Source organism: Trichogramma pretiosum, unplaced genomic scaffold (assembly GCF_000599845.2).
Source record: "Trichogramma pretiosum strain Unisexual culture from Peru unplaced genomic scaffold, Tpre_2.0 scaffold6, whole genome shotgun sequence".
NCBI lineage: Eukaryota > Metazoa > Arthropoda > Insecta > Hymenoptera > Trichogrammatidae > Trichogramma > Trichogramma pretiosum.
Genome location: NW_019641678.1, coordinates 3,056,466 through 3,074,746, shown reverse-complemented (window position 1 = coordinate 3,074,746; position 18,281 = coordinate 3,056,466). Strand labels below are relative to the sequence as shown.

General features: G+C 39.0%; 3 protein-coding genes across 8 annotated transcripts; all 3 read right to left on the bottom strand.

Moving 5' to 3' along the window:
- Nucleotides 1–218: 218 nt before the first annotated feature.
- On the bottom strand, nt 219–17,870 carry LOC106652317 (phospholipase DDHD1-like). Of its 6 annotated transcripts, none has more exons than XM_023460869.1 (11): nt 17,670–17,870; nt 4,866–5,252; nt 3,835–4,152; nt 3,420–3,593; nt 3,218–3,346; nt 2,994–3,135; nt 2,810–2,916; nt 2,431–2,738; nt 2,069–2,366; nt 1,844–1,984; nt 219–1,768 (listed from the first exon to the last, which is right to left on the bottom strand). In XM_023460869.1, the coding sequence occupies exons 2-11, from the start codon at nt 4,942–4,944 to the stop codon at nt 1,620–1,622; spliced, it is 1,845 nt and encodes a 614-aa protein (XP_023316637.1). In that variant the 5' UTR covers nt 4,945–5,252; nt 17,670–17,870; the 3' UTR covers nt 219–1,619. The 6 variants fall into 6 exon arrangements, with proteins under 6 accessions (XP_023316637.1, XP_014226688.1, XP_023316636.1 ...); XM_014371202.2 differs by lacking the exon at nt 17,670–17,870 and adding an exon at nt 16,158–16,522 and having other exon boundaries at nt 4,866–5,070; XM_023460868.1 differs by lacking the exon at nt 17,670–17,870 and adding an exon at nt 16,158–16,516.
- LOC111694087 (tankyrase-1-like) lies at nt 6,602–9,594 on the bottom strand. The gene has a single exon (XM_023460871.1). It carries the CDS (start codon nt 8,990–8,992, stop codon nt 7,415–7,417), a length of 1,578 nt encoding a protein of 525 aa, XP_023316639.1. The 5' UTR covers nt 8,993–9,594; the 3' UTR covers nt 6,602–7,414.
- Nucleotides 9,928–11,753, bottom strand: LOC111694088 (ankyrin-1-like). The gene has a single exon (XM_023460872.1). It carries the CDS (start codon nt 11,659–11,661, stop codon nt 10,144–10,146), a length of 1,518 nt encoding a protein of 505 aa, XP_023316640.1. The 5' UTR covers nt 11,662–11,753; the 3' UTR covers nt 9,928–10,143.
- Nucleotides 17,871–18,281: the final 411 nt, after the last annotated feature.

The following is an 18,281-nucleotide window of genomic DNA, read 5'->3' as shown; positions in this document are numbered from 1 at the left end:
TATCAAACATTAATGGAGTTAAGATGTGTAAAAACTTTTTTTGCTACGTTATAGATTAGTAAATAAATATGAAATAAAGTAAAGTAGTGAAATCTTAAATATTGAATAAATAAAATAAATTTTCGGTACAAGGATTAAGATGAAAATGTTGTTTTGACTTAGTGATTCAGAATTACTGAAGTGGTCGGTTTAGAGATAGTCAATAAACTATGACTTGATTTCAAATTAATACTTGCATACCTAATGCATACATTTTTATTAACAATATAAAATTAAAAATTCCTACATTAGTAACATTCACATAACACGTCACATTTTTTATAATAAATTGAAAATAAGACAATAAGAAACATAAGTTAGTTGTTTTGTTAATACCATATGCTCCACAATCATTTTTTAACAAAAATATAATATTATATTTAAATTTAAACCAAATCAATAAAGAAACTTACAACGAGAATAACATTCATGAATTCATAATTTTTTCATAAATCATCAGAAATATATGTTATCATTTTTGTGTTATTAATAATTTAGTAAACATTTTCAAAATTTAACATTTACAATTTATCCCATATCTAACTACGCAGAAATATTTTAACAGCAATAATGAACATAACTCACTTTAACACATTCCTTATTAAAAATTTACTCATTACACATTATAGATATATGGAAATTTATACATGTATTTATACTCAAATTTATCATTGCAACATACTTATATCATTTGAATTAATTAGAAAAGTATCAAACATTGACCATATATAATTCAAAATAGTATTATTATAATGCAATCAAAATCTTATTCTAACATTTAGCACGTCTTGACATATTTCTTTTTCATTCTGAAATTTTGGCATTAAAACAATGTTATGTCTACTTTCCGAAAAATACTTAAATTTATGGTTTCGAAACTTAATTATTAAAATTTGACGTTTAATATTTCTGAATATTTGAGTAAATCATAATGATCATTTTATGAAACTTATTATGCATGGATATGATTTTAAAGTCTTTGAAATTTCTGTCAAACAGCATACAAAATATTGTAATATAAAAAACGTATTAAATGAATTTACCAATTTTTATGTTCCACAATTACAGGAATGAGATTATTTAATTTTTGGTGTTAATTAAAAGATGTAATTATATCTTTTTATACTCACTTTTTAAGTTGAGTTCAAGCTTTTTTAATTGTGTTAATGTTCTATACAATTTATCAAAAACTTCTCAAAGTTATTAATCAATAAACTGTTTTCAATTCCTTAAAATGTACTATTATTTTTACCATAAATCATTTTACAATGTAGTTATAAATTTAACAATAAACAGAATAAACAAAATTCTTAGTAGTAAATGGAATATTTTACTTGTTTATTCGCCATAATTGTAAAAGATTCGTGGGTCAACAAATAGAAATTAATTATTTTTCGCATAAACTACAACAAAAAAGTGAAAAATTTTATTTTTCTCTATTATTGTATCGTTTAGGCATTATCACAGATTAGTTTTGGTGGCAGCCCTTATTTACAAGATTAGGCCAACAAGGCTTTCGTTAGACTAGTAACTTCCAACATGGCTTGACGAAATTTTTCAACAATTATCACATGCTTACATCAAGTTTCCAATGATGGAAAAATCCTTGTTAGAACAAAGTAGGCCACATCGCAGTTAGACCAATATGCTGTATGAGCTGTCACACTATATAAATAGTTTCTGCCAATGCCTACAGCTTGTAACACATAATCTAATCGTTGAGATAATTCTACGAAAAAAATTGTTGATATTTTTGTTTGCTGTAATCAATAATTAATTTTATCATTGAAAATATATGTAATACCTTGATCAGGCTGAATAGGTGGATTGTCAGGTGTCGGTGACGAGCCTTCTTTTACAGTCCAGCCAGCTCTTACTATATTCCATAAACTCCATCCTTTACTTGGTGTATCACCAGGGCTGTTGTCTTCTTTATCATCTGTGTCTGCAATAAATATACGATTTATTGAACCTAATTTCAGTAATTCAACGTCAAATTGTGAATTACTTGTATTTGACATAAAAGTACCTGATAATGGATTACTAGGATCGTCATTATTTGTTAGCAATGAAGATGGTTGGCTCTCAGCAGATTCAATTTGCGAGTCAACTCCTCCGTGAGGGGAAATCAAGACCGGTTCTACTTTACTATACCCTCTTTCTAATAATGGTTCCATTCTGTATGCCACAGGATCCGACCAATGAAATATATTATAAAAACGTTTGCATAAATATTCTGGCACATAATCTAATCTATTGGACGGCGTACGAGTGCGTAAAGCCAAAAATACGGATAAAGGAGAACCCATACAAAATAAGTTTTCAATCTGAAACAAATTAAAAAATATAAAATCTTCAAAAACAACTTTTGATGAATATTTCATTTCTTACAGGAAAATGTAGACCTTCTGAAGATCTTTCAGGTGACCCTGGTGGTCTAGTTTCAAAGCCAACCCATCCAGTTACAATATCATATACAATTACACATCCCAATGAATGTGCTAAAATGGAAACTTTTCCTTGCCATCCAGGGTGCCTTTTTGTAAATTCGTAATATAGTTTATTCAGTTCTCTTTGAAGTCCAGCTCTTACTTCTCCTCCATAAAGAGGACTTGTATAGTACAATATATCCATAGCAGATGTATTTAGAAGTGTTCGTATTCCCAATACACTGTATGGAGTAATGGCATCAACAATATCTAAAAATAATATATTAAATATAATAGATAAAAATCTCTAATCACATGTTATATCAGTAAAGTTAATTAACCTCCATCAAGTTTCAAAGATGATCTCCATTCAACAGGAAAAAATTCTACTCGATGCAAAGAACTGGGAAAATACTTTTGCTGCATTTTATCAACGCACTCTCTGAACCTATAATAATAAATATGTAGCTCATTAAAATACCATACAATATATAGCCTTCTTTAATTTGATTTCTTTATACTCACATAGAGGTATTACGGATAATCTTCCCTGTATCTCTTTTTTGACCAATTCCATGAACAACAAATACCAAGTGATCAATATCATCTTGTTTGTCATCCATGGAGGCTGGTTCCTTATACCCTCTTAATAGTCTGTAGCCAGTACCTAAATGAATTGAAATCATAGTAATGGGAATTATTTATAATTCTATTAATTAAGAAGAATTAAAGAGATAATTTAAACTTACTTTTTGCAAAACCAAATTTTGATGTTACACTGCGCATTAATTTACTTGGTGTATATTCACTGTAAATTACTACATCATTTATTGCATGCCAGTCTATATGGTGTTGAGGAAAGTGCACAGTGTGGAGTACTAAATTGATAATTATTAAGAAAATTAATGTAGGCAAATTATGATTTCAGATAAATATGTAATTTTTTTATACTTTTATATGAATGAGATGGTGTTCCAAATTCTGGAGTAGAACTTGATTGAGTAAGCGCTTGTTTTTCAAACAATCTTAAGTGAGCTTTTTCTATTTCATCTGAATATTCTGAATCTAAAGGAATCCAGCTCCCACTATAAAACCATGTTCCTCTGGTGATTTCCCACTCTTCCCCTAATAAAAATAAAGTAAAGAACTGTAGGTATAAAATTCAATAAATATATTGAAATTAAAACAATCAAACTTTTGGGTAAGATTTGAGATTAAGTATAAACAAATTTTCATTCAAGGACGCTCAAATAGTATTCAAATTCATTCTGCTTCAACCATTGTATTCACTCATTCAAAAATTTTCCACTTAAAAAAGTTGACATTGAAGGCACTTTTTTTCGTTTTAATGAAGAATAACAATTACCTGGCCAGTATATTGAGACACACTTCTTTTGTTCCAAGTCAACTTCATACATTCCACCTCGAACAACAATTTTCACATTGTTAACAAAATTATCACTGTTGTTTCCGTTTTCACTACTTCTGCTCTGGATTTCTCTCCACGAGTTTTCGATTCGCAAACTGTCATATCCACAAAATTCTATCCAAATTTTGTTTATGTCATCTCTGTAAAGCCATCTAACTTCTTCTGGTAATAAAGGTGACGCGTACGGTGATTGCTTGGGTAAATCAGTGTCTGGTTTATCATCGACATCTTCCAACAAACCTCTCAAATTGTATTCTGGAAAGAAATGAATGTTATTAATTACTGATATCTGGTAGAAACTCACTTTAAAATTGATAAAAGGACAAAATAGAGCTCAGACATAGGAAAGTACCATACATAATTGCATTATGCGGTCGATTTGCAACAGAAAACAAGAAAATAAATAAATAAGAAAAAATGCGAGAAAAGTTCACGGCATCGACAAAAACGTTAGCGGTATATATTGTTAATTTAACGAGTCTCTCGTCGGTCAAACGATGTCAAGTGTCAAAGCCCTCGCGGGTAAACGTACTGTTCTGCTGCTTGTTTTGCTTTTAGCATTTATAAAGCTCATAATCCGCGCGCGCGCGACGATCGTCACACATTCGTACACATGCACACGCGGTATTATACATACATACAGATACAGTACATGAGTAATAGGCCGTGTATAATAAAAATACGCGCGTGCGGCCACGGTACAATTATACGTAAAAGTAAAAGCTTCGAGATCGATGTGTGTATAAGATAGTTGATTTAATATCACAACAAGTGCCACTTCGTGTACGACACTATGTCTATATAGGTATTATATATACCGTCGAAAGGCAAATTATAGACGTCATGTGTCACATTTGGCGGCGTACAATAGCTTTATACACACATCGTCGTGATACGTCAAAAGAAATTGACGGCATTGAAATAATAAATGTAAAGCTCTACATATCTATCTCTTTATCTGCACTCACTTATTGTTAAATCGCCGTGGGTGATGTCGGTCTCCAGGGGGGTCTCGCTGAAGGGATCGACGTCGCCGAGCAGCGACATCCTGCCCAGGACGCAGCAGGCTCCGACGAGCAGCAGCAGCAGAAACTCGTAGGTCGTCAGCAGCACCTGCGGCGACGACTCCGGCCAGCCGTAGCAGCAGTCCCAGAAGCGCCAGCAATCGAGAAACTGCCCACCAAATCGTTGGATATTTTATTATTTTTATCAGTTGCGCTTGCTCGAGCTTCTAGAGGTGTAGTGGAGCAGCGCGATTATCCCCCTCGCGCACACGCGTCACGCACGAGAGAAGGAACGGGGAAAAAAACAAGCATAGGAAAATGAAGAGAAGCGCAGATCGAAGAAGACGATACCTGATACGTATATATAATATAGGTAATTATGCGCGTTAGTTATAGACTACTGTAGGTGCTATCGCGGAGGAGAGCCCGGGGGCTTGTTCATCGTTATAACGCGCGACGATGTCGATGCGGCGACGACGACAAAGCGAAGGAGAAAGAGGAAGAGGAGCAGTAGCAGCAGCAGCAGTAGGGCATTATTTCCGATCAACAACGAGATTACGCACTCGCGACACGGTTATTTATACATTGTATTGCATCAGCGCTGCAGTATACATTGAGCACGATTCACTTGTTGTCTCTTTTATATTGGGCTCTTTTGGAGCCGTGCATCGCGTTGCTTGTTATTATTACTATATATACATCGAAACGAGCGATGAATCGCGCTGATTCACTATAATATACAACGAGCGAGAGTCAGCTGACACGAGTTTTGTATATAGCAGAACACAACACACTGGGCAGACTGTCAAAATCTCCTCGAGAGTCGATCGACTTCTCTTCCGAATAAAACTGCACACGATGCGGTGCGTTGGTGGTGGTGGTGGTGGTGGTGGTGGTGAGGTGCAGAGGTATGTGCCTGCTGCACCGCTGCTGCTTCTGCTTGTTTAACGATGATTATTGTTATAGGTGTATCGTAAAGCTAGCGCTGCACACGAGCAGAGAGATCTCCTCCTACGACAGCGTTGGATGCGCTCCAACTTTAATATAGAGCTCTCGCGGCTGCGTGTGTGTCAGTGTGTGTGTGTGTGTGTGTTGTGAGATAAGGCAGTTCTATACGCGGGGGTCACATAAGGTGTACAATAATAATCATCATGGCATGCGCGCGCGCAGAATCCACCGCCGTATTATATATATATAACACTATACTGACTATACACTATATATGATATATATTAGACGGTGCGGCAAAGTGTCGCACTGCTCGCGCGGTTATATTCGTGATGTATAAATGTAAAAAATGCAAGGAAGTCGCTACTCTAAATGTGCAATGTAGCTCTGGGACTCGTTCGTATACGAGTTCCGTTCGATACGAAGTGCGAATAAAAAAAAAATAGCAAACGACAGAGTATGGTATGTATGATATGATACGTACGAGATAGGATTATGTGTTATCCGTGAGACTGCCGCGGCAAGACTGGCATCGGTATAGATAGTTGCAGCCGCGCTTGAACTCTGTGGTGCGTATTATATACATCGCAGTCCGCAGTCCCCGTTGCAGGCGCGTATTATGTACTATACACTACTGTGTTGTGCTGCTCTGCACTGCCTCGTGTTACACATACATATACAATATAAACGTACAAAAACACGTACTACTCCACCTGCACGTTTGTGTTGCTGCTGCTGCTGCTGCAGCAAAGCGCAGTCTTGTAATTTTTACAAGCGAGTGCGCCGTTGCGTATATATATTTGTATTATTGCAAGTTCGTTCGTCGCAGACGATCCGCAGTCTCGGTATTAAATATATAAAGAAAAAAAAAAGACTTGAGCACGTCGCGCGTTATTTTACGTATAGTACATGTGTTCGCAACAGATCGAGCTATATAGACGCGGGTATAACGATCGTGCTAAATAACGATTCGCATTTAAGCGAGTGCGTGTTTATAATGGATGGGTATAGGAGGCCAAGGGCTGCGTATACGCGTAGGTCGCTGATCGTATGCGAGCAGTAATATAATAGACGAGAGCGTGAACTATATTTCGACAGATTCTTTTTTTTGGCTTGTTAAATAGCAGAGCTCGCGAATGAGCAAGTGTAATGACTTGGTTTTTTTTTTACGTAATTACTGAAATAAAAGTAAAATGCAAAAGAGTATTTATTTTTTAGATTTATTTATGTGAATAACATGGACAGTATGGAAAATTAAATTATAGAAAATATGTTTATCGCGATTACGGAATTTGACCTGTAATCGCCGAGCAAATGTTCCACAAATCTTGGTTCATTAGCAGCTTTATAATCATGTCACAACAAAGAATCGGCAGCCGATAGCCTGTCAACTCCAAGAAATAATCCAGTGTCCATCGTCGGAAAAATCTTCTTGAAACTTTCTCGCTCAGATGATAAGTACAACGTTCGTTATGCCATCCAACGAGGGACACAAAATCATGTATAAAATTCGCAGTAGTCCTTACAAGTGAGTCGTTTTTCCGCATCTTCGGGTCGCAATGTGATCAAGTTTGGAGCGTCAGGTTCGGCTTTATCATCATCTCTTTGGCTTTGCTCATAAACTCTAAGTCATAATCCCAACATATCTCATTGTACTCCCATTTATCGAACAATTCATACTTGGCGAACATTTTCATGATCGTCAGGGCAACGCTTCGGTCCAATTCGTATCCTTTTTTCTCAAGATTTTCGATTATGGCCAGACAGGCTAGCAATAATTTCAAATGATCTTCACAACGTAGCTTCTGTCGTAATAACTGATCAAGGTAACTCTCAGAGCGAAAAACGAAGAGAGACAAATCAGCACCGTGATTCAAGAGAAGATCAACTGCATGGGAATTCAGATTTGCCACAGCTAATTGCAGCGCTGTCCGACCACAACAGTCGCGAGCGTTGACCTCGACCGTCTGCTTCCTCTCGTCGTTGATCTTGAAGAATAGCTCCACCATGTCGAATGGTACGTAATATTTTCTCTCGCAAATCATATGCAGAGGAGTCGACCCTTTCTCGTTGGCCAAATTCGTATCGGCGCCTCTTCGTAGCAGCAACTCAGTCAAATTTTTTAGACGGCGCTTCAGTGCCAAATGCAATGGTGCGTTACCCGAGTTGTCCCGGGCGTTGACTTCGACCAGCTGTTGTCTTTCGTCGTTGATCTCAAAAAATAACTCCGCCAAGTCTATATTGCTGTGGAAATTGTTGCAAATGATGTGCAAAGGAGTCGATCCTTCCACGTTGGCCAAATTCGAATCAGCGCCTCTTCTAAGTAATACTTGGACAATCCCTTTTCTAGAGCCGTAAAACAGAGCGTAGTGCAGTGGTGTCCAGCCCAACTCATTCTGGGCATTGACCTGTATCAGCTGCTGTTTTTCGTCGCTCATCTCGAATAAAATCTCCGCCAAGTCAGCATTATCGTGTCCACCCTTGCAAACATTGTGCAGAGGAGTAACATCCCATACGTTGGCCAAATTCGGATTGGCGCCATATTTCAGCAACAATTCAGTTGCCTTCTTGTGCCTGTGTTCCAGAGTCAAGTGTAGCGGGGTATCGCTTGTTTTTGGCTCGAGGATATTGGGATCTTGGCCGAGCTCGAGAAATTTCTCGACGAATTCGTCACAGCCAAAGAAGCAGGCCACATGAAAATGCGTTAATCCAGATTCGTCGGTGTAATTTACATCAAATCTATCGTATATTTGAAATAAATAATCGATCAATTTGGGGTAATTACCGAGAATCAAATAATCTTCAAAAGTATGATGCAGTGGTGTGGTACGACTCGACGATGGCTTGCCGTTTATATCGACCTCGGGCTCGTCCTTGTAACCAGTCTGAGCCACAAATTGAATGAGTGGAATTAGCTCAGTCCTGTAAGTATCGAAACACGCGGACTTCAAAGACTCTGTGAGAAGCCAATCTATTTCTTCGCGACGAAAAATATCCCGGAGATTTGGAAGTTGTTCCGTCCAATCTTTGATTAAGGGATAGAGTTGATGAAGAAGTTCTTGTCGCTCTTTTTCGATGTTCCAATTGACCTTTTCACCCAGGCTTTTCAATGTTCCTAACTTTTTTTGGTTAAGAGTATTCATGTCTTTCCTCACTCACACACAAAAACACTGTCACTTGTTATATGAAATATTTTATATTACTCTAAATCATTTGCTGCGGTCGACGCAATCTTCCTTTGTTACATTCACGCTGCGGCGTTGTGCCTCGTTTGACCGTGCAAGAACAACTGGCACGAAATCGTAACACCATAATGAAATGAGCAAAGCGTCCGAGTGCGCGAGAGAGACAAAACAGGGCCGACTATTCAGAGTCATGAGGGCCAAGCCATTGCATGCTTGCTTCGAGCCATTGCCAACGATCGTTGCGACTTACGGCAGTCTAATGAAAAAATTTTTTTTGTGTCTGGTTTAGGCCTTTTTCACAGTCGTCAATATTGGTCACTTTACTGATTTTCTGGGATGTTAAAAGGCGTCATACACCAATTTACCCATCTTTGTCATTTTTGTGATATAAATAATAATATAGTGTCAATCTACATTTTCAACATAAAATTTACGTCTTTGAGCCCTAAAACATGTGGAAAAAGTGGCAGAATGGACCTTTGAATCCAATAGCTTATTTTTGTTATTTTAGCAGTCTGGCACTGTGCGCAAGGCAAATCGACCTACAGGCCGTTAAAAAAATCGTAGAGAGGTCCTTTTTTTTTAAATTACTCGTTGAAAAGAGCACTTTGCGATGGTGTATGTTAGATTTCGATAGAAAAATTACTTTGTTACTGGTACACGTTCAAACAGTCATTTTTTTTCAGCAATTTTTAGTGTCGCGCTCAAATACTACTGGTAACTCAACATTAACTCGAATCTTATTTTAATTTATATGGATTTAAACAGGACAAAATTTCCAAGAAATTAAAAAAAAAGCGTGTCCATACGATAAATCTAGCCCAAGATAGAAGCATTTGAAAATCGACGAAATTTCGATGAATTTTTTTGTTGCGATAATTTTGTTGCCGAGTGTATTTAAATGATAAGAAAAATGTACAAAATTAAAATACATCCGACATAAAAAAATTATATCGTCATTCTTTCGCTCTGCATTAGAACTCTTCGCCACTGTATCAATATTTTTCAAAATTCACCGACTTCGTGATCGTTAAAGCGTTCAGTTCGTATTCTCCTTTTTCCAAGTGCTTGAAGAGTAATTTCTTCTTTTGGATGTCTCTGAAGGTCTCCTAGCAAATCTTTAGTGATGCTAAATTCGGAATAGCACCATTTTTCAGCAGTAACTCTTCCAACTTTTTGTGTCCGTGCTGTACAGCCAAGTCTAATGGGGTGTTACCTAAATGATCCTCGGCGTCGATCTGCAATGGATGGTCTTTTTCGTTAGAGAGTTCGATTAACATCTTCGCCAAATCGACATCGTCGCGGTTATCGTTGCAAATGGTATGCAAAGGAGTCAATCCGTCCTTGTTGGCTAAAGTCGGATTGGCCCCTCTTCTCACTAACAATTCAACTGTGTCCATCAATCCCTTGCTCAGAGCCAAATGTAATGGTGTATCTCCCGCATGATCCTGAGCATCGATATGCACCGACCGCTGAACGTCATCGCAGATCGCCAATAACTCCGCGGCACCACCTTCCTTAAGTCTGCTGCAAGTCAAATGCAGAGCCGTACGTCCCTGTGCATTGGGTAAATTTGGACTGCCGCCTTTTCTCAACAGGAATTCGGCCAAAATGTTGAGATCCTTAGTCACAGCTACGTGTAATGGTGTGTTAACGCCTTTGTCCTGGGCATCGATTGGTCCCAGCCGATACTTTTCATCGATGATCTGGAACATGTTCACCAACTCGTCGTCTCTCCATTTCGAGCAAATCATGTCTATGGGCGACAATCCATTCTCATTGACTAAATGTGGATTCGCGCCTCTTCGCAGCAACGATTCGACTATGTCACGACTGTGGTGACGAGCCAAAGCCAAGAGAAGCGGTGTTTGACCCCACTCGTCCTGAGCATCGATTTGCACCGACTTTTTCAAGTCGTCGCAAATATCGAAAAAACTCTCAAGCATCAAGCTAACTTCGAACGATGTGCGAAGTAGCATAATCCAGTGCAGAGGAGTAAATCCGTTGCAGGCCAAGTTCGGATCGGCGCCGTGTTTCAGCAGCAAACAGGCGGCATTTAGGTGTTTGCTTTCCAGAGCCAAGTTCAATGGTGAATCACCCGTACTAGACCAGAGGTAATTGGGGTCTTGGCCGGCTTCGAGAAATTTCTCGACTATGTCGTCGTAGCCGTAGAAGCAGGCCACGTGAAAATGAGTATTTCCGGTTTCGTCGGCGTAAATCACATCAAATCTGTCATATATACTGAAGAAATTGTAGATCAATTCGGGGTAATGTCGAGAATAACAGTATTGCGACAATTGATGCACCGCAGTGGTACGATGCACCAGAGGCTGCTCGGCCTCTTTATCAACTTCAGGTTCGTCCTTGTAGCCGGTCCTAATGACGAATTCGATGAATAGTCTTCCTTTATTTTCAAGACCATCTAGAATTACGTTGACTGCAGAATCCATGAGAAGCAAATCAATTTCTTGGGGACGAAAAATTTCCCGGAGATTCGGAAGTTGTCGTGTCCAATTTTTGATTATTGGTTCAATTTTCCCAAGAAATTCAGATCGTTCGTCTTCGATGTCCCAATTGACCTTTTGATGAAGGCTCTTCATTTTTTCTAATTTTTTTTTGATACCCATGTCTTTATACTCAAACTTATAATATAAAATATGTAATCACTTTTAATCACTTGCTGCAGTCGATGAGATCTTTCTAGAGCTGTTCACGTCGCGCGGGCTTCACGTGTACTGACTGGTTGTGCAATGTGCGCAGTGCGCACACAACGGTCTACACTGAGAGACCGATTGAATGTATACGCCACACGGCGCCTGGTAGCAGAACCACAAGTTGCCGTGTCGCTGCTACACAACAGTTTTGTGTGCGAGCTACACGTTGTTGCGTGCAAGCTACACGTTATTGTGTGACGGTCCCACAAAATTTACTTTTTACAATTTTGAATCGCGCGCCTTCGTTCGATGCCATTTTCGAGAGCTCTGTAACCTTTTAAACGATTAGAAAACGGAAATCTATTGTAGCAGGGGCCACGTATGTACGCTTCCGAATTGTTACCGAATTACACGATAGAAATTACGAGCTTGAACGAAGGAAGCGAACGCGAGATGTAGAGAGACAGATGTACGGCGATGCTATACATAGACAATTCAGAGACATGAGCACCCAGCAACACTAACGTTGCGTGTTGAGAGCTGCACACTGAGAAAAAAAGAAATTGAAATGCTGCATCCAACAGAATGTTCAGCTTGACTTATTAGTCCAGTGAAAACTTACATGAAATTGCATTTTGTTGGGGAGAGATGAAACCTAGTCTACTTTATGTTTTTGGGTGCGCTGAATTCATTGCCGTTGTTATTTTTTACCTAAAACATCAGCGTCAGGGTGAATATCGAGGGTGAAAGAGTTTTTCGCTGATATCTCGCGAACGAAGCAAGATACAGAAAAACTAATTGCACCAATCGATTCCTCGTGAAATTTTACATCGAAATACACTTTAAACTTTTCAAGTGTCAGTGCAAAATTGTTCACAATATTGAAAAATTAGTTTACAGCGATCTTCGGTGGTGGGGGCCAGCGGTGCCGCTCGAGTATATCTCTATACATGTCGCTTCCCTTTCGCTTCCGGCCCCCACTACCTCCGACCGCTGTAAACTAATTTTTCAATATTGTGAACAATTTTGCACTGACACTTGAAAAGTTTAAAGTGTAATTCGATGTAAAATTTTACGAGGAATCGATTGGTGCAATTAGTTTTTCTGTACCTTGCTTCGTTCGCGAGATATCAGCGAAAAACTCTTTCACCCTCGATTTTCACCCTGACGCTGATGTTTTAGGTAAAAAATAACATCGGCAATGAATTCAGCGCACCCAAAAACATAAAGTAGACTAGGTTTCATCTCTCCCCCAAAAAATGCAATTTCATGTAAGTTTTCACTGGACTATTATGAAATATATAATTTTATGAGTTAAGGTGCAAATTTGCCTGTGTCAAGAAGATTTTCGTCACGCAGAGAAAAAACTCAAAAAAGATCGTCATGTCAATGTACAGCCAGATCTTCGCCTTGGCTTAAGTGGACAGATTGGTGTTTCGAGCTTAAGTTCAAAAATAGCTATGTAAATTGAAATAGTGGACATTTATTTCCTTTCTATGATAGTAAAATATGTTCATTCTACACCTGATTGACCAAAACAAACTTCTACCCAAGCTCTGAATTCCTAATTACATTACTTTTTCATGATTACTAAATATTGTGGTTGGATTTACTTGCCACGGAATCCTTCTGACGTGACTTCTTTCTTCAATTTTGATCTACAACTTGATGTACAGGTCAGAATTCGACCAATTTGAAGAAAATCAATATTTTATTAACACTAAATGCCATATTCAAGTACTTGGAGGTAAAATAAAAATTATTATATTTTACCATCATAAAAAGAAAATGTCCACTATTTCGATTTATATAGCCATTTTTGAATTTCAGCTCGAAACGCCAGCCTGGCCTCTTGATAAATTATATTATTTCACAAGCTAAGCTGAGCATTCTGTACTTGATGCAGTATTTTGTTAACCGACTCTCGTTGGCGTTTGTTCGCTCGTTATTTGTAGATTCATGTACCCTCCTATGTATTTGAGACTAATATATTAGAAGTTTCCAATCAAAAATAAAAATAGTCGAATAATCATCTTCTCATTGTTTTTCACGCACGTGGCTGTGTGCGGGGCTGATATTCGTCCGCTTAAAATAGTTATATGTGAGCGGCTTACTGCAATCCACACTACTATACTACTATACACGACTACGCAGAGCCTATTAATTTTTTTCTCGCTGTATATTATCTGCTTATCAGCCGCATTATCGTGTATGGGCGATCGGTGCGCTCTTTGTGCGGTGGCAGCTGTCATATTTTAGCACTGACGCGCGAGCGCCTCTTCGATCATTGCACTAAATATAGAACCGATTCACGCGTATGTAATACTGGCATTGTTCTTGTTCTAGCAGGCTTGTCAACGATGATCGCGACTGTTGTCGTATCGTAGCTGCAAAAAACCAGCACCTATACGGCTAATATCGCCAATTATATGTATTTTATAAAATTCATATCGCGCGATCGTGACGAGATAGAAGCACTGCGACTGCTGCTGCATACTGCATGTTCGGTATATGTAATGCTCAATTGATGATCCGCGATCGCGCGACTCTCCAGTAATACATGTAAAACATATGTATCGTAATGATATATTGCGCACGACAGACAATATTGCAATAATCGTGCTCGCGAAGCGTTACATGTGGTACTTATATATGGACGTACGTCGACGTCGATCGCAGCTGCTGTATACTGCAGTCGTCGACTCGTTGCAATAGCGCACATCACGTGAATCGTGTAATCACGTGTGCCTGTGTGTGTGTTTCAGCAGCAGTAATCGCGACCGACTGACTGAATGACTCGAGCTGCACACGTATTTCATATTATACACGAGAGCTGCAGAACAGACCCATATATACATTTTTTTAATGTAAAAATGTGAATATTTACACGTGAGTGGTGGCAGACAGAATCGCCGGCATTGCGTGTATACGCGCGATGCGCTCGTTGTAACATTTATATACCGATCGACGCCACTGCCGTCCGCGCACCACTATCTGCTTCTACTGTACTCTCGCAGACCGCAGTCGATCGTGCGTACGAAGATTATATTAATAATGAAATTTTCTCGATTCGTCATATTGAAACATCGCGTGTACACCATCTTTTATTTCAATCAATTAACGCGTATCGCGAATTTTCGAGCCAACGACGCCAAAACAACGACGATCGGCGATCGCTCAATTTATTAACGAAAGATATCCGCGCGTGTGCGTGAGTTCGTCGTGTTGCATAAAGTTGATCGTTGCGTCTCGCGGTCACGGTCTCGCTCCTCGCGCCTATTATACGTTCTGTGTGCCATATATATACGATACCGAGCGAGCTTGTCAAATGTCAATGAAAAGCCGCGCGCGTAAGCGAACTCGACGCAGAACGAAACTTATAATTTAAGCTTGTAATGTGTGTGTGAGTGTGTGCCTTGTTTTTTTCTTCTTTTTTTCTTCTTTTTTACTTCAAATCGTCAAGATCGTGGAATGTTACGCGTGAATTGTGATACTTATTTATGTTTCTCGAAGTATGTATCGTTCATATATGACGGTGATCGGTATAAACTTAGCTCGAATCGTTATGGGTTTCAAATTTCTCATTCAATGCGACACTTCCTATATTATTCTATAAAGACTACAGTTAATTAAAATTGAATTAAAAGCAATGTCTCCTCGACTTTGGATTTTCCATCAAATCTGAAACCTTTTTCGTTAGAAAAATCGGTAATGATCGCACGTGTCTATCTGTAAGTACCTGCACGGCAGACCTATCGCGCACGAGACGTATTTTTCGATCATACGTTACAAAATACACGACAATAATGGAATAACGAAGCCGCACAGTTCTCGGAATACAATTATTTAATGCGTACCCGTAATTGGTCTTTCTGCTCGTAAAAAGGAAATTCCGAGTAAGTTACTATATATACTAAGGCTCGAGAGGTACACCGCGCACACGTTATCCTTATCAAGTGACTCATTTCGTGGTGGCATAAATTCGATAAAAAAAGTCGCGAATTTTTTTTCTTTTGCTTCCCTCGAAAAAATGAAGAAAAAAATGCTTAATTGACAATTCGAGTTGTGATATGATGGAGGAAAAATATGTGTAAACGCCATAGATACGAGTGTGAATGTAGTGCGATAGTTTCCAAACGGTTGATACGCGCGTGCGAGACGTTGAAATATGTTGTCAAGATGCCCCGATATCTCTTGGTGGAGCAAAAAATTCTCGCCACCGATAAGACGGTTTTATGTGCTAATATATACGATTTTACGCATGCACTCGCGTGCGGATTTCTTTAAAGGTGCGTTTCGAAATACTCGTATTGTAATATCTATTTACACAGGGATTGAATAAAGCGAGGTGAAATTTAGAAGCCTACTATATACGAGTACTATTTTTTTTATTATAATAGCTGGAAGGAGCTCTGGTCGTGAGATCTATGAAATAAGGTTTTGCGACGAAAAATACTGGGGATACTCACTTGCAGCGGTAAGCTTCCTTGGAGCATGACTGCCAGAGCGAGAATGACGCACGCAGAGCAACACGACTTAAATAATTCTATCGATTTATATATTTTATACCTTTTTCAATGCAGTCAAGGTTGCACAGCTCCTGCAATACTTCCTTCACAAACCAACTTCAAACTACATATATTAAATCCCAATCGTAATCGCGTCCTTCGACGAGAAGAAACAGAGAAAATAAAAAAAAAAGACCGCACGGTGTTATGATATACGCAATGTGCGGCGCGCTCGAGCCGACGTTTTTCAAGCTGACATTATAAAGCCGCGCGCGAAACGCGAGCGCGAGCGAAACCGACGACTGTGTGTGCCGCCGACGACGACAGTCCCCGTCGTGCCTCTCGCCGGGTCTACGATAAGTACTGCACTGGTACTACCACACTATCGTACGCGCGAACGAACGCGGCGGGGCAAATTCGAATCTCTGCGCGCAGCGCGGCAGCATCGTAGGTAAGTGTACCAAGGCATATTACATATCAACGTAATACAGCGGCAGCGGATCCACTTTAATAAGCTGCTGCCGCTGCAACGCTCGCGATTCTGCACAATATATCACATACGTATATTGTGCAGAATCGCGATCGAGTCGAGAGTTTGTACACGAGGAAAAATTCGCTCGCGTTCTGAGAACAAGATTTATTATAGAAAAACTGCTAAGACGCGCAAGCTCGCGTGCAATGTGCCAGATTTTCCGTCCTTTTCTTTTTAAGATGAAAAAAAAACGAAAGAAAGAAAAAATCTATTTACAAAAGTCAAACGACGAGGACAGCTGCAAAATTTTAAAAGTGCATCTCGTACACAAATAAAAAAAAAACAAAAAGGGAAACAATCATAAGCGTTTGTTTTCGTGGTAATTGCACGTCAAAAACACTTTTATACCGATTGATCGGATCGCGAGCGATGAAGTGGCCGATCGCACGAAGCGAGAGCCCAGATTGATAAGTAAGACAATGTTTTTTTTCTATTATTATACACTCAAAGTTCGAACGTGCCGTGCGTATGTTAGCCGCGATAACGACTGCGGTCGATTTACGCTTATTGCGATTCTGTCAGCTAATCGCAATGCAAGCACAGGCATGCACACACACGCGTAAATGCAATTAAATAAAATATGCGATGAAAAAAAGCGCAAATATAAATGGAGCGATGAACGCGATGCTGCATGATCGCGACTCGTGCTCGGTCGGATTTATATATTTACGTTATTTACGTGTTTGACGTTCGACACGTGAGTCCCGCTGTAAATACGTCTTTACGATGCACACTTAATATCGAGTGTATTTGTGCTGGGCGATTATTAAATAAAACTTGCGGTGCACGCGTACGATTAAAAGTCAAGGACTTATTTCCGTTACGTATGTGTATATAGTTATGGAGCTTGACTAGACAATGACCGATCGATGATCGATCACGAGATCGTCAACTGCGTTATACGATCTACGCACATAATATAACCTTCCGCACGCTCTTACCTGCTCTTGCTTGAAGCAGCGACTTTTTCAATGGATAACGCTGATCTCTATAGTCGAAGAAAATTTTTTCGTATCACGCACGCAACTTTTTTCTTTGTTATTGTTCCGAACTCCAAAAAATGATAGCTTTATTGGCAAAGAATTCAATTTATCGAATGTTGTATACAAACTCGACTCGGCAGCTGCTACGAGTGGACTGGACATTGCACTGCCGACGAGGAGATATTGCACAGCGAGCGCGGCGTGCTTATACGATATTACCACACACTCAAACACTTGATTTCCTTCAACGTGTATTCGAACGCACATGCCTACTACTAAACTCGGATAGGAAGCTCGAGCTATTTAGTCGCGCTACTACTGCTAGTGCTGATGTTGCAGCAGCAGCTGCGTCAACGTTATAATTTCTACTATTCGAGGATGTCGATATTTTGTACGAACGAAACTCGAATTTCTTATGTAAAGCCCGATCGAATACTTGTTAAAAAAAACCTTTATTCTTCCTCGCGTGTTACGTATTTATATGATAAAAGAAAAAAATAAAAAATAATAAGACCGTACGTTAAAAGTTTGTTTGACTGACAAAGTAATTGATATGGCTATTGAAAAGCC

Excerpts from the sequence above, each read along its gene's own strand:
- LOC111694087 (XM_023460871.1), bottom strand. The coding sequence starts at position 8,992 with ATGAATACTCTTAACCAAAAAAAGTTAGGAACATTGAAAAGCCTGGGT.
- LOC111694088 (XM_023460872.1), bottom strand. The coding sequence starts at position 11,661 with ATGGGTATCAAAAAAAAATTAGAAAAAATGAAGAGCCTTCATCAAAAG.
- LOC106652317 (XM_014371202.2), bottom strand. The coding sequence starts at position 16,184 with ATGCTCCAAGGAAGCTTACCGCTGCAA. Across the intron at positions 3,136-3,217 it reads AAAATTTGGTTTTGCAAAAA|GTACTGGCTACAGACTATTA; the intron begins GTAAGTTTAAAT and ends CAATTCATTTAG. Across the intron at positions 2,739-2,809 it reads ATCTTTGAAACTTGATGGAG|ATATTGTTGATGCCATTACT; the intron begins GTTAATTAACTT and ends TATTATTTTTAG.